The 16,040-nt window shown below is 47.8% G+C and overlaps 2 protein-coding genes across 5 annotated transcripts in view; one reads left to right on the top strand and one right to left on the bottom strand.

Annotated features, from left to right (window-relative positions):
- LOC126203053 (copper-transporting ATPase 1) overlaps positions 1-16,040 on the top strand; it is a 569,185-nt gene that overhangs the window by 426,073 nt on the left and 127,072 nt on the right.
- LOC126203051 (uncharacterized) overlaps positions 4,132-16,040 on the bottom strand; it is a 34,404-nt gene continuing 22,495 nt past the window's right edge. The window contains exons 2-4 of one of the 4 annotated variants that reach the window (XR_007540219.1): positions 4,771-5,514; positions 4,703-4,736; positions 4,132-4,634 (exon numbers count right to left, since the gene is read on the bottom strand). Coding sequence is in view for 3 of the 4 variants with exons in the window: in XM_049937291.1 (XP_049793248.1) it covers positions 4,804-5,514 (711 nt within the window). In the remaining variant the exon portion in view is untranslated. Of the gene's footprint in view, positions 5,515-16,040 lie in introns of all 4 variants that reach the window. The other 3 variants (XM_049937291.1, XM_049937290.1, XM_049937289.1) reach the window with 3 other exon arrangements.

Here is a 16,040-nt window from a genome sequence, read left to right as displayed (position 1 = left end):
CAAACACACACACACACACACTCGAAATTAACACGGCCGGTTTCCTTCCCCCAAAAAAAGCCCTAACTTAAGCTCTAATGACTTTATCGTCGACGGGATGCGAAATCATAATGTTGATTCCTCTTCCAGCTGCTAACGGCCTTCCCGCAGTGGTAAAACCGGTTCCCGTCAGATCAGCGAAGTTAAGCGTTGTCGGTCTGTGCTAGCACTTGGATGGGTGACCATCCGGTCTGCCGAGCGCTGTTGGCAAACGGGGTGCACTCAACCCTTGTGAGGCGAACTGAGGACCTGCTTGATTGAGAAGTAGCGGCTACGGTCTCGTAAACTGGGAGAGCGGTATGCTGACCACAGCACCCCTCCATACCCGCATCCAGTGACGCCTGCTGGCTTAGGATGACGCGGCGGTCAGTCGGTACCGTTGGGCCTTCATGGTTTGTTCGGGCACAGTTATTTTCCCCCTCTTCCATCTGGTCACACAATGACGCACGGTGAAGTCAAGTTCTGGTTAGTGTTAGACTTGCACTCAACCTGCAGGCTCCATTTTGGTTGTGCAAGCGCTCTGAAAACCTTCTATGTTCCTGTTTCTGCTCACAGATGACTCCCAAATCGCTGCTCCTTTGGAATGTTTGTGCAACAAACATCTTTCTGTTTGACACAGGGAACTGTCAGACTGGGAGGTGACCGCAAGTACTTGTTACTTTTCGCGCGAGCTGCGGCACAGTAGAACAGGAACAGATACCCAGGTATGCTTAGTGGCAACCACGTAGCGTGTGGAGTGGTTGGTGGTCTTCTCTGCGTGCTCTGTGTCGTCTTGTTATGTCTCGTCGTCTCTAAGTTCATACCCCGAAGAAAAAACCTACCGCTCGTCCTCCCTTCCATGCGTACACAAGCGTGAAAGTCGCATATTCTTGTTTAATGTGGACCATGGCTTGGTAGCTTACTTCATCTGTCACTTGAATGTTCCGTCGGCTGTGTCATCTATCATTTCCTGTTACTATCTTGTCCACTCTCTCGTATTACTATTAAGTGTGATCAGACCCTATCAGATCACGCAAAGCTATTATGTTTCAGTCTTAGGAGTTTCCAAGCAGTTGTCATGTTTCTCTCTGTGGATTCATTTTCGTTTTATAGTCTACTTTGTTTCTGGTCTGGTGGTGACATGCTCTAGCATTACTTCACATCTGCGAATTTTTTATCTGCATGAGTTTCTTTTGACAATGTCTGATGGACATTCTAAATCCTGACGTGCTTGGATCTAGGGTATGGTTTTGGGTTGTTTCTTTTGCGCCGCTATTTTGTGAATGAGTCTTGTTGTTGGCTTGTGTAGATATGTCCATAACGTTTTTTATGTTCTGTTAACGATGTTTACTGAGAGATTTGATAAAATTTTAGTTTGTTCTCGGGATTGTAGTCCGTACCAGTCTTCTGCTATTTTGGGACAGACAGAACTTTGCATTCTGCTTTTAAGATATTTTCCAGATCACCTTTTCTGTACAGCGTGAACAAGACTTCAGGATTGATAACTGGGTTGTAGTGTCTGATTCCCCCCCCCCCCCCGCCCCCCCCTCTCTCTCTCTGTCTCTCTCTCTCTCTCTCTCTCTCTGCGCGTGTGCGTGTTTGGGCGCGCGCGCTTTTCTGCCCTGTAGGTTCAAGGATTTCGCATAAACACTCAAGATATGGACCACTCTCTGTATTGGTGCATATTCTGTGATCAATTTTTGAGTATGTTTTTAACAGATGTAATTCGTTGTTTTGAAACGATATTTGGAGGCCGACTCTTTCAGCGCATTCGTTGAGAGTTTTTGCTGGCTGCCGTCCTCTGCCAGTACTGTCAGAAATACTGTAAAAACTAGACAAGAAATTTGGATGTCATATTTAAATCTTCCAAGTTATATACAATGTTAGTGTTTTCGAGCATAGCTCTGGAATATCTGAAACACAACCAAACTTAGCACGCAATTGACTCAAGAGCTTGAGTGTAACACGTCCCTCTATTTTATTGAAGATTTCGTTATTTTTCCTATATAGTAAAAGATCGGGAGGAATTTGTAACCAAGAAACGCTGTAATCAGCTAGTCTTCTGTGTATATATTTCTCTCCTAGAGTTGGGATGAAATGTCAGTGAGAATCCGCTGTGTCCTTAAGCTCACTCTGTTCTCAACTGCCTGCAGAAAAAATCTCTCTCTCTCTCTCTCTCTCTCTCTCTCTCTCTCTCTCTCTCTCTTTATCTATCTATCTCTCTATCTATATCTCTCTCGTTATGTTTTATATTACGTTGCTTTACTCTGAAGTTTTCGTTCGCTGGTAATGCTTTCTTCTTCTCATAACATAACTGTGTGATTTGAAACACTGCTACTCAATGTAACATTTGCGTGAACTAGAGGTGTCGACGTTAGGTGGTACGAACCCACAATTTGGCAAAGATCAGACTGTTGTATTTCAAATGCACCACATGCTGGTAACACACAGCTCCACTCGTAATGCTAAAATGGACTGTTTTCTGTACAAATTGTTCAGTTTTATTGTATTTATGCTGTTGTCTTCGAATTTAATGAAAGATCATACTCATCATTTCAAAACACGCTCTTGTGGATTAACCCTTCCTTCCTATTGGTCCCTTCAGTTCTTTGCTCTGTCTGCACGCAACTCCCCAGGTAAGGATGTGCTATTAAAAGTTTCACCATTTGACAGCAACAATTTTTTGTCTTAAAAGTCAGAAGCCACATCATTAAAGAACTGTTGAAGGAAAGTGGGTGAGGTGAGGTAGGAAATATTAAACTGTACTGTCGTCCAGGTAATCTACTTGCTTTATTGAACTTGGTAGCGAAAATAAATAAATGTTTTGGTTCAAGGTTTCTGTAAAATTATCACAGTCTTTTTCTGATGAAGTTACTCACACATGTGAATCTATTCGTCAAACGCAGCAACTATGCAAGCACCAATCCCACACTGGTATTTCGGTTTAGCAATGTCATCAGGAGTGCAGAAATCATTTTAAGAAACTCATTTTACTGATTATGGGCCTGTAAACTTTCCTGACTTATAAATTACATACATTTAAATAGTACTAAATATGAAGACAGTTACTCCATGGAGCAAATGGATGTATGTAGGTAGTATAACGGCCTCTGAGGTAAACAGCAAACAGTTTCCCGAAACGACAGAAACAAAACATAAATTACCGTTTAATGACAACACAGAGATTGAGCTCACATTCCATTGGCAACCATGTATAGTGTCTCTTCTACAATACCTGTGAAACTGTTGTGTACGTATGTGTGTCTACACACACACACACACACACACACACACACACACACACACACACACACACACACACACACGATTGGGGCACTCCAGGAAGACTCTCGGGGAGGTAGCTGATGAGAACGTGTCGAACATGTAAAAAAATAATAATTTCAAATCTAATCATAAAGTTTCAGCTCTTATGTAGCATCTGTCTTCATCAATCAAGGCTGGGTTTGCTAGTTAATGTTGGCAGTGACCGGAAATTAATCAATACTGATCATGTACAGTCACCAAAAAAGTGTGAAGTTGGCTAAACTCATTAGGACTAATATTTTAATTGACATTACAGATTTCTGGTTGTGAGGGCATGGAAGAAAATATCTGCATAGGTTTAAATAGCGGTGCCTATGAAGTGGGATTTAAGTTGCTAAGTGATGCAGAGATAGCGAACAAACTGTGTTCTGTTGAGAAAGAGAGTGAAAAGCAGGCGTTGGAGGAACTTTTTATCTGGCACACAGAACCTTTCAAATGCGTTGGTCTGTTACTGAAATGTGCGGGACAAAATTTGACTGAAATAATGATCTTACTCTCTGAAAACAATGAGAATACTGAGTCAGTAAAAAAATAACTGAAGAACATAAACATAAAAAAACCGACGATTGTTTCCCAATAGTGAACTGAAAAAAAGTGGTCAGAAGTACAGTTTCTTTTAAATGTAATGCTGTAAATAAATGCTTATTTTCTACATCTGCACTTTGAAAACCACCTTATGGGGTGTGATGGATGGTAGTTTTCATACCACATGATTTTCGGACCATTTAGTGTTCCATTCACGAATGTTGTGTGGGAAGCATAGCTGTCAGTGAAGTTCCGTATGAGCGCTATATTTTTTTTTGTTTTGTTTTCATGAGTAAGCCAGTAAGCTTTCCAAATGAGACAAATATAAGAAGTAGCAGTTTCGAGTTGAAACATGTATTTTCGATTAACGGGGGTCCATATTAATTAGCATAATCGAGAGCTCCCTGTATTTCGATCTTTATCAATTGAGTTATTCTCATCAGTCACATTGCAGAGAGTCGCTTTAGAGTGCGTGGGCAGTAGTTGGAATGTCAAGATTACTGCTGGCCCATGCTGGTGGGGTGGTCGATGCAGTGAGGGTATTGCCAGGCGATACCATGGCGACGTTGCTAGGCGACCGCATGACACTGGAGCGCGGCGTTGCTAGGAGACGGCACGATTCAACGCCGTTGCTGGGCGACGGCGCGCGACAGCAGCGTTGCTAGGCGACGGCTCGGTACTGCACTGCGGCGTTGCTAGGCGACGGCTCGGTACTGCACTGCGGCGTTGCTAGGCGACGGCTCGGTACTGCACTGCGGCGTTGCCAGGCGACGGCTCGGTACTGCACTGCGGCGTTGCTAGGCGACGGCTCGGTGCTGCACTGCGGCGTTGCCAGGCGACGGCTCGTCACGGCATCGAGGCGTTGCCAGGCAACGACTCGTCACGGCATCGAGACGTTGCCAGGCGACGATGGCACGGTACGGCATCGAGGCGTTCCTAAGCTACGGCATTGGGGCGCACGCGGCGCTTGCGGCGGCGCTTTTCGGCCGCCTCGAGCAACTTCTGATAGTAGTCGTCGCCGTCCTTGGGCACGTTGACCACCTTCTCGCAGCCCTCGCCACCGGCGGCTGTGGGGCAGTTGGCGGGCGGGTCCACCAGGTTGAGCGGGTTGGTGTCGCGGTCGACGCAGGTCGGATTGCCGGTGTAGGAGCTGATCCCCACGGTGGAGTTCGGGGGGACGCCGGCGCGGGGGCAGGGGTCGCCCAGGCGGCGGCAGCGGCCGAACAGCGGCACGAACGTGGCCCCGCCCCCGCCCCCGCCCGCGTTCTCGCGCCGGCACTCGTCGGCGCCGCAGTCGCCGCCGGGCCGCAGCACCTGGCCGCGCGCGCACGGGCCGCGCCGGAACAACGGCCAGCAGCGTCCCGAGTCCTCCGGCGCGGGCGGCGCCGTCGTCAGGTACAGAGGCACCCCCCAGCCCCCGCTGCTGGCGCCCCCGCTGGCGGTGGCGGCGGGGGCGGTGGGCCGCACGTGGCCGGGCAGGCAGGCGCACTCGCCCAGGCCGAAGGCGTCCTCGCGCAGCTCGGTGCCCGCGTGCGGACAGACTCGCGGCCCCTCGCTGATCCTCAGCAGGCACTCGCCCGTCGCGTTCCAGTAGACGGCCGTGGTGCCGCGGTGGCAGCACCGGCACTGCTTGCACACCGGCGTCGGCTGCGCACGCAGTTAACACTCGTTAGCAACTCCTCAAGCACACTGCACACGAGAGAACTAAAATTTACACAGCGTGGGGCAAATACAGGTGGCCCGGACGAGTGGATATTGTTGGACGTGAATGTGTGCATATAACCAGACCCCGTGACGCGCACTCCACTTGTAGGTAATTTCCAAGAATGATTACCTATGGTCAGGGGGTCTAAACAATACCTATCGAACGTGCGATCCTAAATCGATCATACGACTCTAGTGGTGGGTTCCAGGCTCAGGTTCGCGTTCACCTTGACCTCAGCTCACTCCCAAAGGAGGTTACCCCAGCTTCGGTATACCGCTCGCGGTTTGTCGAACTTCGTTCGAAGTTCATTAATACGATCTTCATTTATACAGATGGCTCTAAGACCAATGACGGTGACGGGTGTTCTTTTATTGTCGGGGCACACAGTTTCAAATACCGGCTCCGTGGCCATTGTTCGGTCTTCACAGCTGAGCTATTTGCCGTCTATCGGGCAATTCTTCACATCTGCCGCCACCGACATTCTGCTTATGTCATCTGCTCTGATTCCCTGAGCGCCATCCAGAGCCTCAGTGATCCGTATCCGGTTCACTCTTTCGTGCACCGGATCCGACACTCTCTTCAGCAGCTGGCGGACGACGGTTCTCCGGTTACCTTTATGTGGGTTCCTGGCCATGTCGGTATCCCTGGGAACGAAGCTGCAGATGCCGCGGCCAAGGCTGCTGTCCTCCAGCCTCGGACAGCTTATTGTTGTGTGCCTTCATCTGATTTTAGCAGGGTCATTTGTCAACGCATTTTATCGCTGTAACATGCCGATTGGTCTACACTTACTGCGAACAAGCTTCGGGCCTTGAAACCTCTCCCCACGGCTTGGACTACCTCTTCACGCACTTCTCGGCGGGAGGAGGTCGTTTTGGCCCGGTTACGGATTGGGCACTGCCGGTTCAGCCACCGCCATCTGCTGACGGCTGCGCCGGCGCCGTTCTGCCCATGTGGGCAATTGCTGACGGTACGCCACATTTTAACGTCCTGTCCGAATTTTAATACACTGCGCATTGATCTTGGCCTGCCATGTACGCTGGATGAAATTTTAGCGGATGACCCAGGAGCACTTCTCGCGTTCTTCGTTTTATCCACTTGAGAAACCTGTCTAAGGACATTTGATTCTGCTGTTTTCTTTTAATCCCTTGCATGTTAATGTGCCTTTTATAGCGTTGTCCTTTTTAGTTGCTGTTTTAACATTGTGCCTCGCAGTGCATTCATAATTTAGTCTGGGCGCTAATGACCACTGTAGTTGTGTGCCCTAAAACCACAAAAAAAAGTTATCAATTATTTGTGATCCTCATTTTCATCTGCTTTTCGTCGTTCCGTCAGTTGCTCTAAGTTACATACCTCTGCGAATTATTTGTGAGTTGCAAGGGAAACCCTGACGATTTATGTCGGTTTTATGTTTGTAGTGAGTGGGATGTCTGGTGTTCTTGACGTTTCTTCAGCGGATTCTCTCGCATGGAAAAATGTAAGTCCTCGCTTATCCAGTGTAGAAATTTGACGTTTTGTCGCAAATATGGAGTACTACCGGAGGAGGAAACGAGGGACTGTGTATGCTGTAGTGACCACTCATAACGCCCGCCACAAGAGTCGCATGATCGATTTAGTATCGCACGTTCGTTATGTATCGTTTGGACGCCGCGACTTCGATAGGTAATCGTTCTTGGAAATTACCCACTTGTACTTCCGCCACATGATCGACACCGTTTCAGACCATAGTGCCGGCTGTGTAAGTCTAGTGGCGCAGAGGGGTCGACGGTAATCGCAGTGGAGCAGCGGGTGTTTGTTGTGGAACGTGGTGGGAGCAGTGAGGTCAGTTGTTGCTGGTAAGCTTGATGGTGCCGAAGTGCTACCAAGAAGTGCCGTGCAACGCTTAGTCCGCAAATGGAGTCACAGGATCTGTTTTGAACAAGTCAAAAAAAACATTCCGAAACGTGTCCATACACCAGAAAATGCTTCAGAATACTACCAAATCAAGCCGATGCCTGTCGCAAGGTGCTGGCATATTACGTTGATCGCGGAGACGAATACTGCAGTCTGGTCGCGGCCCCAATTGGCCACCCGGGTCACCAGATGTGACAGTGGGCGATTACTTTTTATGGGGAGGCCGCCTGAAGTTTGGGGTATATCGCAACAACCCTCAGAACTGCAGCAGAACATTTCGTATGAGATAGTAGCAATTCTAGCAGTCCTGCTTTGATCCGCTTTCAGCAACTTGCTGAGCAGGGCCCAAAAGTGCCAAAATATGAATGGTGTAGTCTGGTTAGGACTGTATTTCGTTTCCTCTGCTGTTGTGTTTCTTTGTATGATGGCACTCTTTTCTTCAGACAACACTTATTTGCCTCACCCAGTGTCATATTACTTCGAAGCTTCCTGGATTTCAGTTCCACCTGTTAAAAATTTCCTTTTATACAGTGTGATTCAGCTGCCACTGCTGATGGGCTTTTGAAACCTGAAACGGCTTCAAAAATAGTACGCCCATACTATCAGTCCTAAAGAAAAAAATGAATAGGCTCTTCTTGTAGGAAATCTAATGTAGGTAATTTTTTTCTGGGATAAGTTTTAGCTGCAGGCCACAATTTTAGTTATAGCATAAAAACCACGTTTGAAGGCCACTTTTATAGAGTGTTCTTGAATAATCTGAAAATTATAGCCTCCAATGAAAACGTCTCGGAGTACAGAATTTAACTACATTAAATTTCCTACAAAAAATGTCCTGTATTCTCTCTCTCTCTCTCTCTCTCTCTCTCTCTCCCAGGATTGATACTTTCCAAATATTTTGGGAGAGAATATGAAAATCTTGGTCGTGGTATGAGATCAAGGGTTAGGAGAGTTGTCTATTGACGGAAAGGCTTGATACTGGCTAGCTTCTCCCTAACTCACTAAAATTTCGTGGGAAAATCAAATTTTTCACTGGCTGTAGCAACGAAGAGGCACGGAGCATCCCCAGGACTGTGGGCAGCAAAAGGGCGGCTCTCAGTGGAGGCTGACTGAGAGAGCTGTCACACTGAAACCGGACCAGGGCGGGATTACAGTTGACCGTGTAGCCGTTGTCGTTTCGCGCCAAAGTGAGACTGTGAAACGTTGTCACTGGTCGGAGGTTTGCGTGGAGCATGCATTTGCGTGAACGTGTCGAGAAACTTCTGGAAGCGCCTTGTAGGCCGGCAAGTTGTTTCACACCCTACAAGGGTGGGAGGAAATCGCTTCGAATGGAGAACCGTGAATGGCTGTCTCCAAAACGCACACTGGAGTAAGGGAGTCTTGGTAGCGAGCGTGGGGGCCATTCTAGCGAGAGCAGCGAGCAGGACATTCACAGAGCAAGCTTACTTTGTTGTTATGTTGCTGGCAACGTGTCCAGTAACCAGTCTCTGTCTTACTTACAAGGGAACCTCCCCATCGCACCCCCCTCAGATTTAGTTATAAGTTGGCACAGTGGATAGGCCTTGAAAAACTGAACACAAATCAATCGAGAAAACAGGAAGAAGTTGTGTGGAACTATTAAAAAAAATAAACAAAATATACAAACTGAGTACATTTGCAAGGTATGCAACATGAAGGAGGTGGGCCCAGGAGCGCTGTGGTCTCGTGGTTAGCGTGAGCAGCTGCGGAATGAGAGGTCCTTGGTTCAAGTCTTCTCTCGAGTGAAAAAATTTAATTTTTTATTTTCTGACAATTATTATCTGTCCCTCCGTCCGTCCGATGCGAGGTAACTGCGCCGTAGTATGGGGACGCTACACCTAAACAAACATCGAAACACGCGACGTCAGTCGACTACAGCGCACGGAAGAGAGAGTATTCCTGCTAACGAGGCTCCCTGGCTGGCAGTTGACTGTTCGCTACTTTGGACGAGAGTGCATTAAATACGTGAGATGTAGTTCGTGGGCAATATGTTTTCGGTTCCCATTGGAGAGGCACGTCCTTTCGTCTACTAATCGCACGGTTTTGCGGTGCAGTCGCAAAACACAGACACTAAACTTATTACAGTGAACAGAGACGTCAGTGAACGAACGGACAGATCATAACTTTGCGAAAATAAAGAAAGAAAACTTTTCACTCGAAGGAAGACTTGAACCAAGGACCTCTCGTTCCGCAGCTGCTCACGATAACCACGAGACCACGGCGCTCCTGAGCCCACATTCTCCTTCATGTTGCATATATTGCAAATGGACTACTCAGTTTGTATATATATATATTTTTTTTTGTAGTTCCACACAACTTCCTCCTGTTTTCTCGATTGATCTGTGTTCAGTTTATCAAGGCCTATCCACTGTGCCAACTTATAACTAAATCTGAGGGGGGTGCGATGGGGAGGTTCCCTTGTTAGTACAGTGCTGATTGCACTACTTGAAGTGCGAGGATTTTGTTTCTCTGCAGAGAGAGGGACAAGTTGGTACTTCGTTGTGGCGCTGGTAGAATTGAGAAGTGCACATTTATGCTCGTCCACTACGCACACGCGGACTGCAGAGTCTCGTAAACGATTGCGATAAACTGAGTATCTTAAACCATTGGCGTTTCGTACGCAGTAATACGTCCACTGTGTAGCCGTCTTTGTTTCCTGGGCGCCACCCTGCCACTCCACGACGCCGCCAGTCCACACCTTGCTGGTCACTTGGCTGATATTTGCGCATATAGCTAATATAGGCGACAGTGAAGTTAAATACGTACAGTTCCACTAGTTCGTCTCGGGAGTTATTCGTTGTCTACGCCACCTTAGCTGGTAGTTAGAACTAACAAAAGGGTTAACAGTATCAACCTTTGCAGTTTTCTTAACGAACGTAACAGGGTTCGCGCGTGGTTACAGCCATGGTTCGTTAGTCAACCGCACACATTTTTCCCTGAAGGCATCGCCCGACTTGTCTCGCAGTGGGATACATGTATTAAGAGCTATGGCGGCGATTTCGTGAACCTCTAAGCTAGTATGAAACTTCCTGGCAGATTCAAACTGCGTGCCGGACCGAGACGCGAACTCGGGACCTTTGCCTTTCGCGGGCAAGCGCTCCACCATCTGAGCTACCCAAGCACGACTGACGCCCCGTCCTGACAGCTTTACTTCTGCCAGTACCTCGTCTCATACTTTCGAAACTTTTCAGAAGCTCTCCTGCGAACCTTGCAGGAGAGCTTCTGTAAAGCCTCGAGAGAAGAGGTACTGGCAGAAGTGAAGGTGTGAGGACGGGGCGTTAGTCGTGCTTGGGTAGCTCAGATGGTGGAGCGCTTGCCCGCGAAAGGCAAAGGTCCCGAGTTCGCGTCTCGGTCCGGCACACAGTTTTAATCTGCCAGGAAGTTTCATATCAGCGCACACTCCGCTGCAGAGTGAATATCTCATTTTCTAGTTTCTTTTGAGAATGAGCGGTGGTAGGGAGCGAACAGTTAGGTCGCGTCTCCTGCCTCCGCACACGGTTACCTGCAGTCTGCGGCGCTCGGGATTACATACAGGCGCATCGCGGCTTCCCAGTGCCGGTGTCGTGTGAGAGTCGAACAGGCGCCACTACTGCGGCTTCCCCTGTGAGCCGCTCAGCATTAAGAGTGAGGCTTCTTTCCAGTGTTTCCGCTCCCGTTTGGATTTTCACGGCCGGCTTCCATCAGCATCAGACATTGGTCGACAGACACACACTCACAAATGAACTATCTCGATACTAGAACACCCGCCCCCCCCCCCCCCTCCAACCAACTTCCAATACTGAAAAAACTTAAGAGTGCTTGAAGCGAATGCGCCACCGAGCCTCAAGAGATTTCAGTTACGTTTGCCACTGAATAGCCGCAGAATTTGCTCACCTCCTAGCTTATATCGATCTAGTATTTGTTGCGCAACGATTAGTCCCACCGCTACAGCAAAAGATCATGGCGCACTCCCTTGCCAATGAAAAAGGGCAAAAAAAATCGTGTGCGCAAAATTGTTGAATAATATCGTTCGCGCTCGCCCGTCTGCAGGAGCCTAGAGCGTATTCTGAGCACAGACAGTGTGATGTTCCTGGAGGAGAATTAAGTTCTCTCAAAGGATAAGCACGGATCCAGGGAAAAACACACCTGTGAAGCACATTTAGCAAACAACAGATGTAGGTGAATATATGTAATGGGGCCTCCCTAGACTTCTGAAACCGAGCGGTCCAAGGGCCTGCAGTCGTAGACTGTGCAGCTAGGCCTGGCGGACGTTCGAGTCCTCCCTCGGACATGGGTCTGTGTAAGATTTCACAAACATTAGAACTTTTTTTTTTAACAGACTTCTGAAGGCGTAAGACATAGCACCATTGTCGACTGCTAAGGAAACAAGTTGTCTATATTTTACGGTCTCGTTTTGCGCAGTTGCAGTTATGTATAGGTTAATACCGTCTTTCGCGACCGGACTGTAGTAAAATACCATAAAACCGAGTGAGGTGGCGCAGTGGTTAGCACACAGGACTCGCATTGGGAAGAACGACGGTTCAAACCTGCGTCCGGCAATCTTGATTTAGGTTTTTCGTGATTTCCCTAAATAGCTTCGGACAAATGCCTGGATGATTCCTTTGAAAGAGCACAGCCGATTTCCTTCCCTACTACGAACTTGTGCTCCGTCTCTAATGACTTCGTTATTGACGGGACATCAAACACTAATTCTTCGTCCCATACCATATAGATCGGGGCATATCGGACATATACAAAAAAGGTAGTAGTTTTGGTTACAGATTTATTTGACCCAGAGCCGGCCGAAGTGGCCGTGCGGTTAAAGGCGCTGTAGTCTGGAACCGCAAGACCGCTACGGTCGCAGGTTCGAATCCTGCCTCGGGCATGGATGTTTGTGATCTCCTTAGGTTAGTTAGGTTTAACTAGTTCTAAGTTCTAGGGGACTAATGACCTCAGCAGTTGAGTCGCAAAGTGCTCAGAGCCAGCCATTATTTCACCCAGAGGAAAGCGTCACGAAGGTGCCGAATACCACGAACTGGCACATAGTTGTAGAGAGACGCCACTATCCCGCGAAAGCCCATTTGAAAAGTTTAAAGAACCAGCGTTAAATGTTAGAGCTAGAAACGTAGTGCAAAACTCGACGTCTCGCTCGCGATGCTAAGATGACACTAGTTGCAGGCACGAAGGCTTTTAAGCGACGTCTTCCACTCTCCGAAGGCGAATAGAACTGGAAGAAGCTGTTATAAGCTGTTGTACACCATGCCATGTAGTTCAGTGATTCGCAGACGTAGATGATATAGCTGTAGAATGAAATACAGAAGTGCGTGTCTGCTTTTGTAGTGCACAAATAAATAGCGTGTCCTAAATAACTTAAGAGCGTAGACTGTTCATCATTTTGGAATAAGACTTCACTTGTCCACGTGCTTTGTATCGAGAACGCAGTTTTTGTTACGAGTACATCCTACATAACCCTGTCACGAATAGCTTAAAGCAGTGGTGTGACGAAAATATGGTTGAAGAATGTATTTCCTCAAACACTGTGGTTGACCGGTATACTATACTGCGCGGTGTTACGTTCCACAGACAGGAAAGTAGGACAGGGTGTGACCCAAAGAGACTTAGTGCTGTTGCAGCATCTCTTTATTCACAGCTTTACATTTTAAATTAGACTTCACTGTCTGCGGGTCCGTTCTTAGTAACGAAGGGTCGAATAATTACATCAACTTAAGTCAACAGATTTAAAATACTGTTGCTGTTCGTTAACTGAACACTGTTGACATTTAAACTGTGGTTTGTTGCGCTATATTTGAAAATGAGTCAGGATTAGATATTTTCTTAGGCGACCTTCGGTGGACCGGCTAGAGGAATTTTTTTTCACCCGGTTTTCAATGCCCTGACTGTTGTTTACAAGTGATAACTATGGAAATGGCAAACAAGCGACTCACTTAATTGGGACCTAATCTTCACGCTGTAGACTGATTAAACAAACCATGCCGCTCTCCGGGCTTTGCGGGAAGCTAGTACGTCTGATAGCATCAATGTTGGTGAAATATGAAAGTAAAGTAACACCATCAAGACACTGTACAGACGAGCAGTTCATCTTACATCTGGGACGCAGAAGAAAACGATCGTTGTTTTCTTCACAGGCGGCAGTTGCTTCGATAACACTTTCAGAGCAGGAAAGGAAAGCAAGACTATAATGCTAGAACCAAAAAGAGTCTTCACTCAAAGTTTACAAGGGCTCGTTATTACTACAGGAAGGAATAAGATGCACGATTGCCCATACAGGGTGATCTCAGCGCTGATAGGGAAGGGTAATTGTATCCATTTAAGGTTCGGAAACGACAGAGTCGAAAGCTGTAAGCGAAAATTGTCCTGATACCTCTTGTCCTGACACCACTTGTGCTGCAAGCTTTCCGTTTTCTATACTTGGAGAGGTGGTGAAATGGACCAAAACAAGGCAGAAATGTCCAGTAAACATGGGCCCCAAAATGCGTAGCATGAGACCTAAGAGGGCTCATTCATTTTTGCTACTGTGAAAGATAGATATTCTTAAACTAGGGATTTTCTATCCCGAGTGTTGACAATTTTTTTTTCATTTTTTGTCCATACAACTTCCTTCCCAAATATGGAAAGCAAAGAGCTTACAGTAGGAGAGGTCAACTGTCAGAGGAATCGGAACGACTTTTCGCTTGTAAGTTTAGACTCGTTCGTTTCCCAAACAGGTTCCCTTTCCTGAAATTGGTGCATTTATCCTTTTCCATCGTCCTTGAATGATTGTCACAGCACTTCGGAAGCACTGTCTCTATCCACTAATACGCCAGATATTAAATGTTTCGTGGGTAATGTAGTTTAGTTGAAGAACGATTGAAGGAACATTCTTTTTGGCAGCTCCGTTAACTCCGTTGATTGATTGGTTGATAACTGTATGAAATGGGCGGCTGCTTAGGTTCAGCCGCCTAATGGAAACTGTTTTTCTGTGGTTTGTGTGGTAGTTGTGCGTTAAGTGTGTGTTGAGTGCGAGTGGGTGACTGTAACATGTATGGTGACGTATCATGTTTGCGTTGTTACGGATGAAGACAAGGGGCAACGTGAATTCTGGTGCCGGCATAGGGCCTGCTCCCGTCAGACACCACTAAGGGGGACACGTGGCTCAATGTCCTCACCAAGCGAACGGATCACCTGAATCAAAGTCACTTGCTGTCACTCCATTACGCACTGCGGAGAGGTGTGGAATTTATCCAGGGCGTTGGCCGTTACTCTGGTGACCGGGATCTTTATACACTTCCTCCCTTTGGCGACCCAGTAGCTGGTGATGGAAACGTTCTTCCGCCACCAGGGTTCGAAGTGGCTATCTCAAGAGTCGAAAGCCAACGACACGAGGCCCTCGGCTGCGGAGTTCCTCGTGTAATGACCATGACGGTGATGTTAGGGAACCTGTACAGGGCCACTTGGGACTCGCACGCTTAGCCGTGCGCGCAAGCACGTCGCTTCCGGGATGCGGGGAGGCGCGGCGGTCCCGGATCGAATCCGACGAGGGGCTGAGTCGCGGCCGGTCTGTTTGTTTGCAGGCGGATTCCCACATCCGACTAGGTGAATAGCGGTCTTATACCCACGTCCTGCCTCAGTTACACGATTCGCAAACATGTAGAAAAGGTTCGCACACTTTTGCGTGGGACAACACTACACGCAGACAACTCGGTACAAAATTGCATTGGGTGGGGGTGGGGGTAGGGGGCGGGGGAGGTAAGGATTGGCGACAGGGAGGGCTTCTGGCTACCCTCCACCACAAACGTTGCCAAATCGAATAATTAACATGTCGACCCCGTGATGATACGGCAGAAACGTGAGGAAAAAGAAAGGAAGACATAGAGGCGCCTGTAAAGGAAGGGCGTACTGTCACGGAAATGCACTAGAGTACTCCCGGGGCTTGCAGTGTAGGTATCGAGACGTAGAAGTAGGGCAGAATGTCGCGGTATCCGACAGACACAGCAGGCCAAGGCTCGGGGCTACACTCCGAACTGGTTCGCGTTATGTAGGTTGAGCGTCTGCTTTCTACACAGCCAGAGGAAATGTGCCGGAGGCTGAGCGAAGTGGAAGCAGAGTAACCTTATCATCTTCGTACGGTGCGGGCTTTCACAGCCTGTGTTTACAACTTTGGTAACATAGATTTAGAGGGAATTAGACTTTTTAAAGCGGTTTACATTGGAGAATAAACTGCACGCACCCTACCTGACGAAAAGTGCGTCCACCTTTCGCATTGATGACGGCTTAAACTCTCCCGGTGACACTTCCTATGAGGGGGGCGTCAATATCCGTGGAGCAACGGCAGCCCATTCTTCCTCAAGAGCCGAAACCAGGGAAGATAGTAACGTTTGACGTTGTACTCTGAAACGAAGTAACTCGTTCCACTGGATACAGGTCGGGAGTCTGGACAGGAATGTCTTCATCAACGACCCATTGTATCGCAGACGCTGCTTGCCTTATGACATGGTGCACTGTCACGCAGATCCAAACAATAATCTCCTCCGAACTGTTCTTCCACTGTGCGCCATGCACAGTGGTGTAAAAATGTGTTCACATC

Source organism: Schistocerca nitens, chromosome 9 (assembly GCF_023898315.1).
Source record: "Schistocerca nitens isolate TAMUIC-IGC-003100 chromosome 9, iqSchNite1.1, whole genome shotgun sequence".
In the NCBI taxonomy this organism is placed as follows: domain Eukaryota; kingdom Metazoa; phylum Arthropoda; class Insecta; order Orthoptera; family Acrididae; genus Schistocerca; species Schistocerca nitens.
The sequence above is the reverse complement of the archived record's forward strand: the minus strand, read 5'-3'. Positions and strand labels throughout refer to the sequence as shown.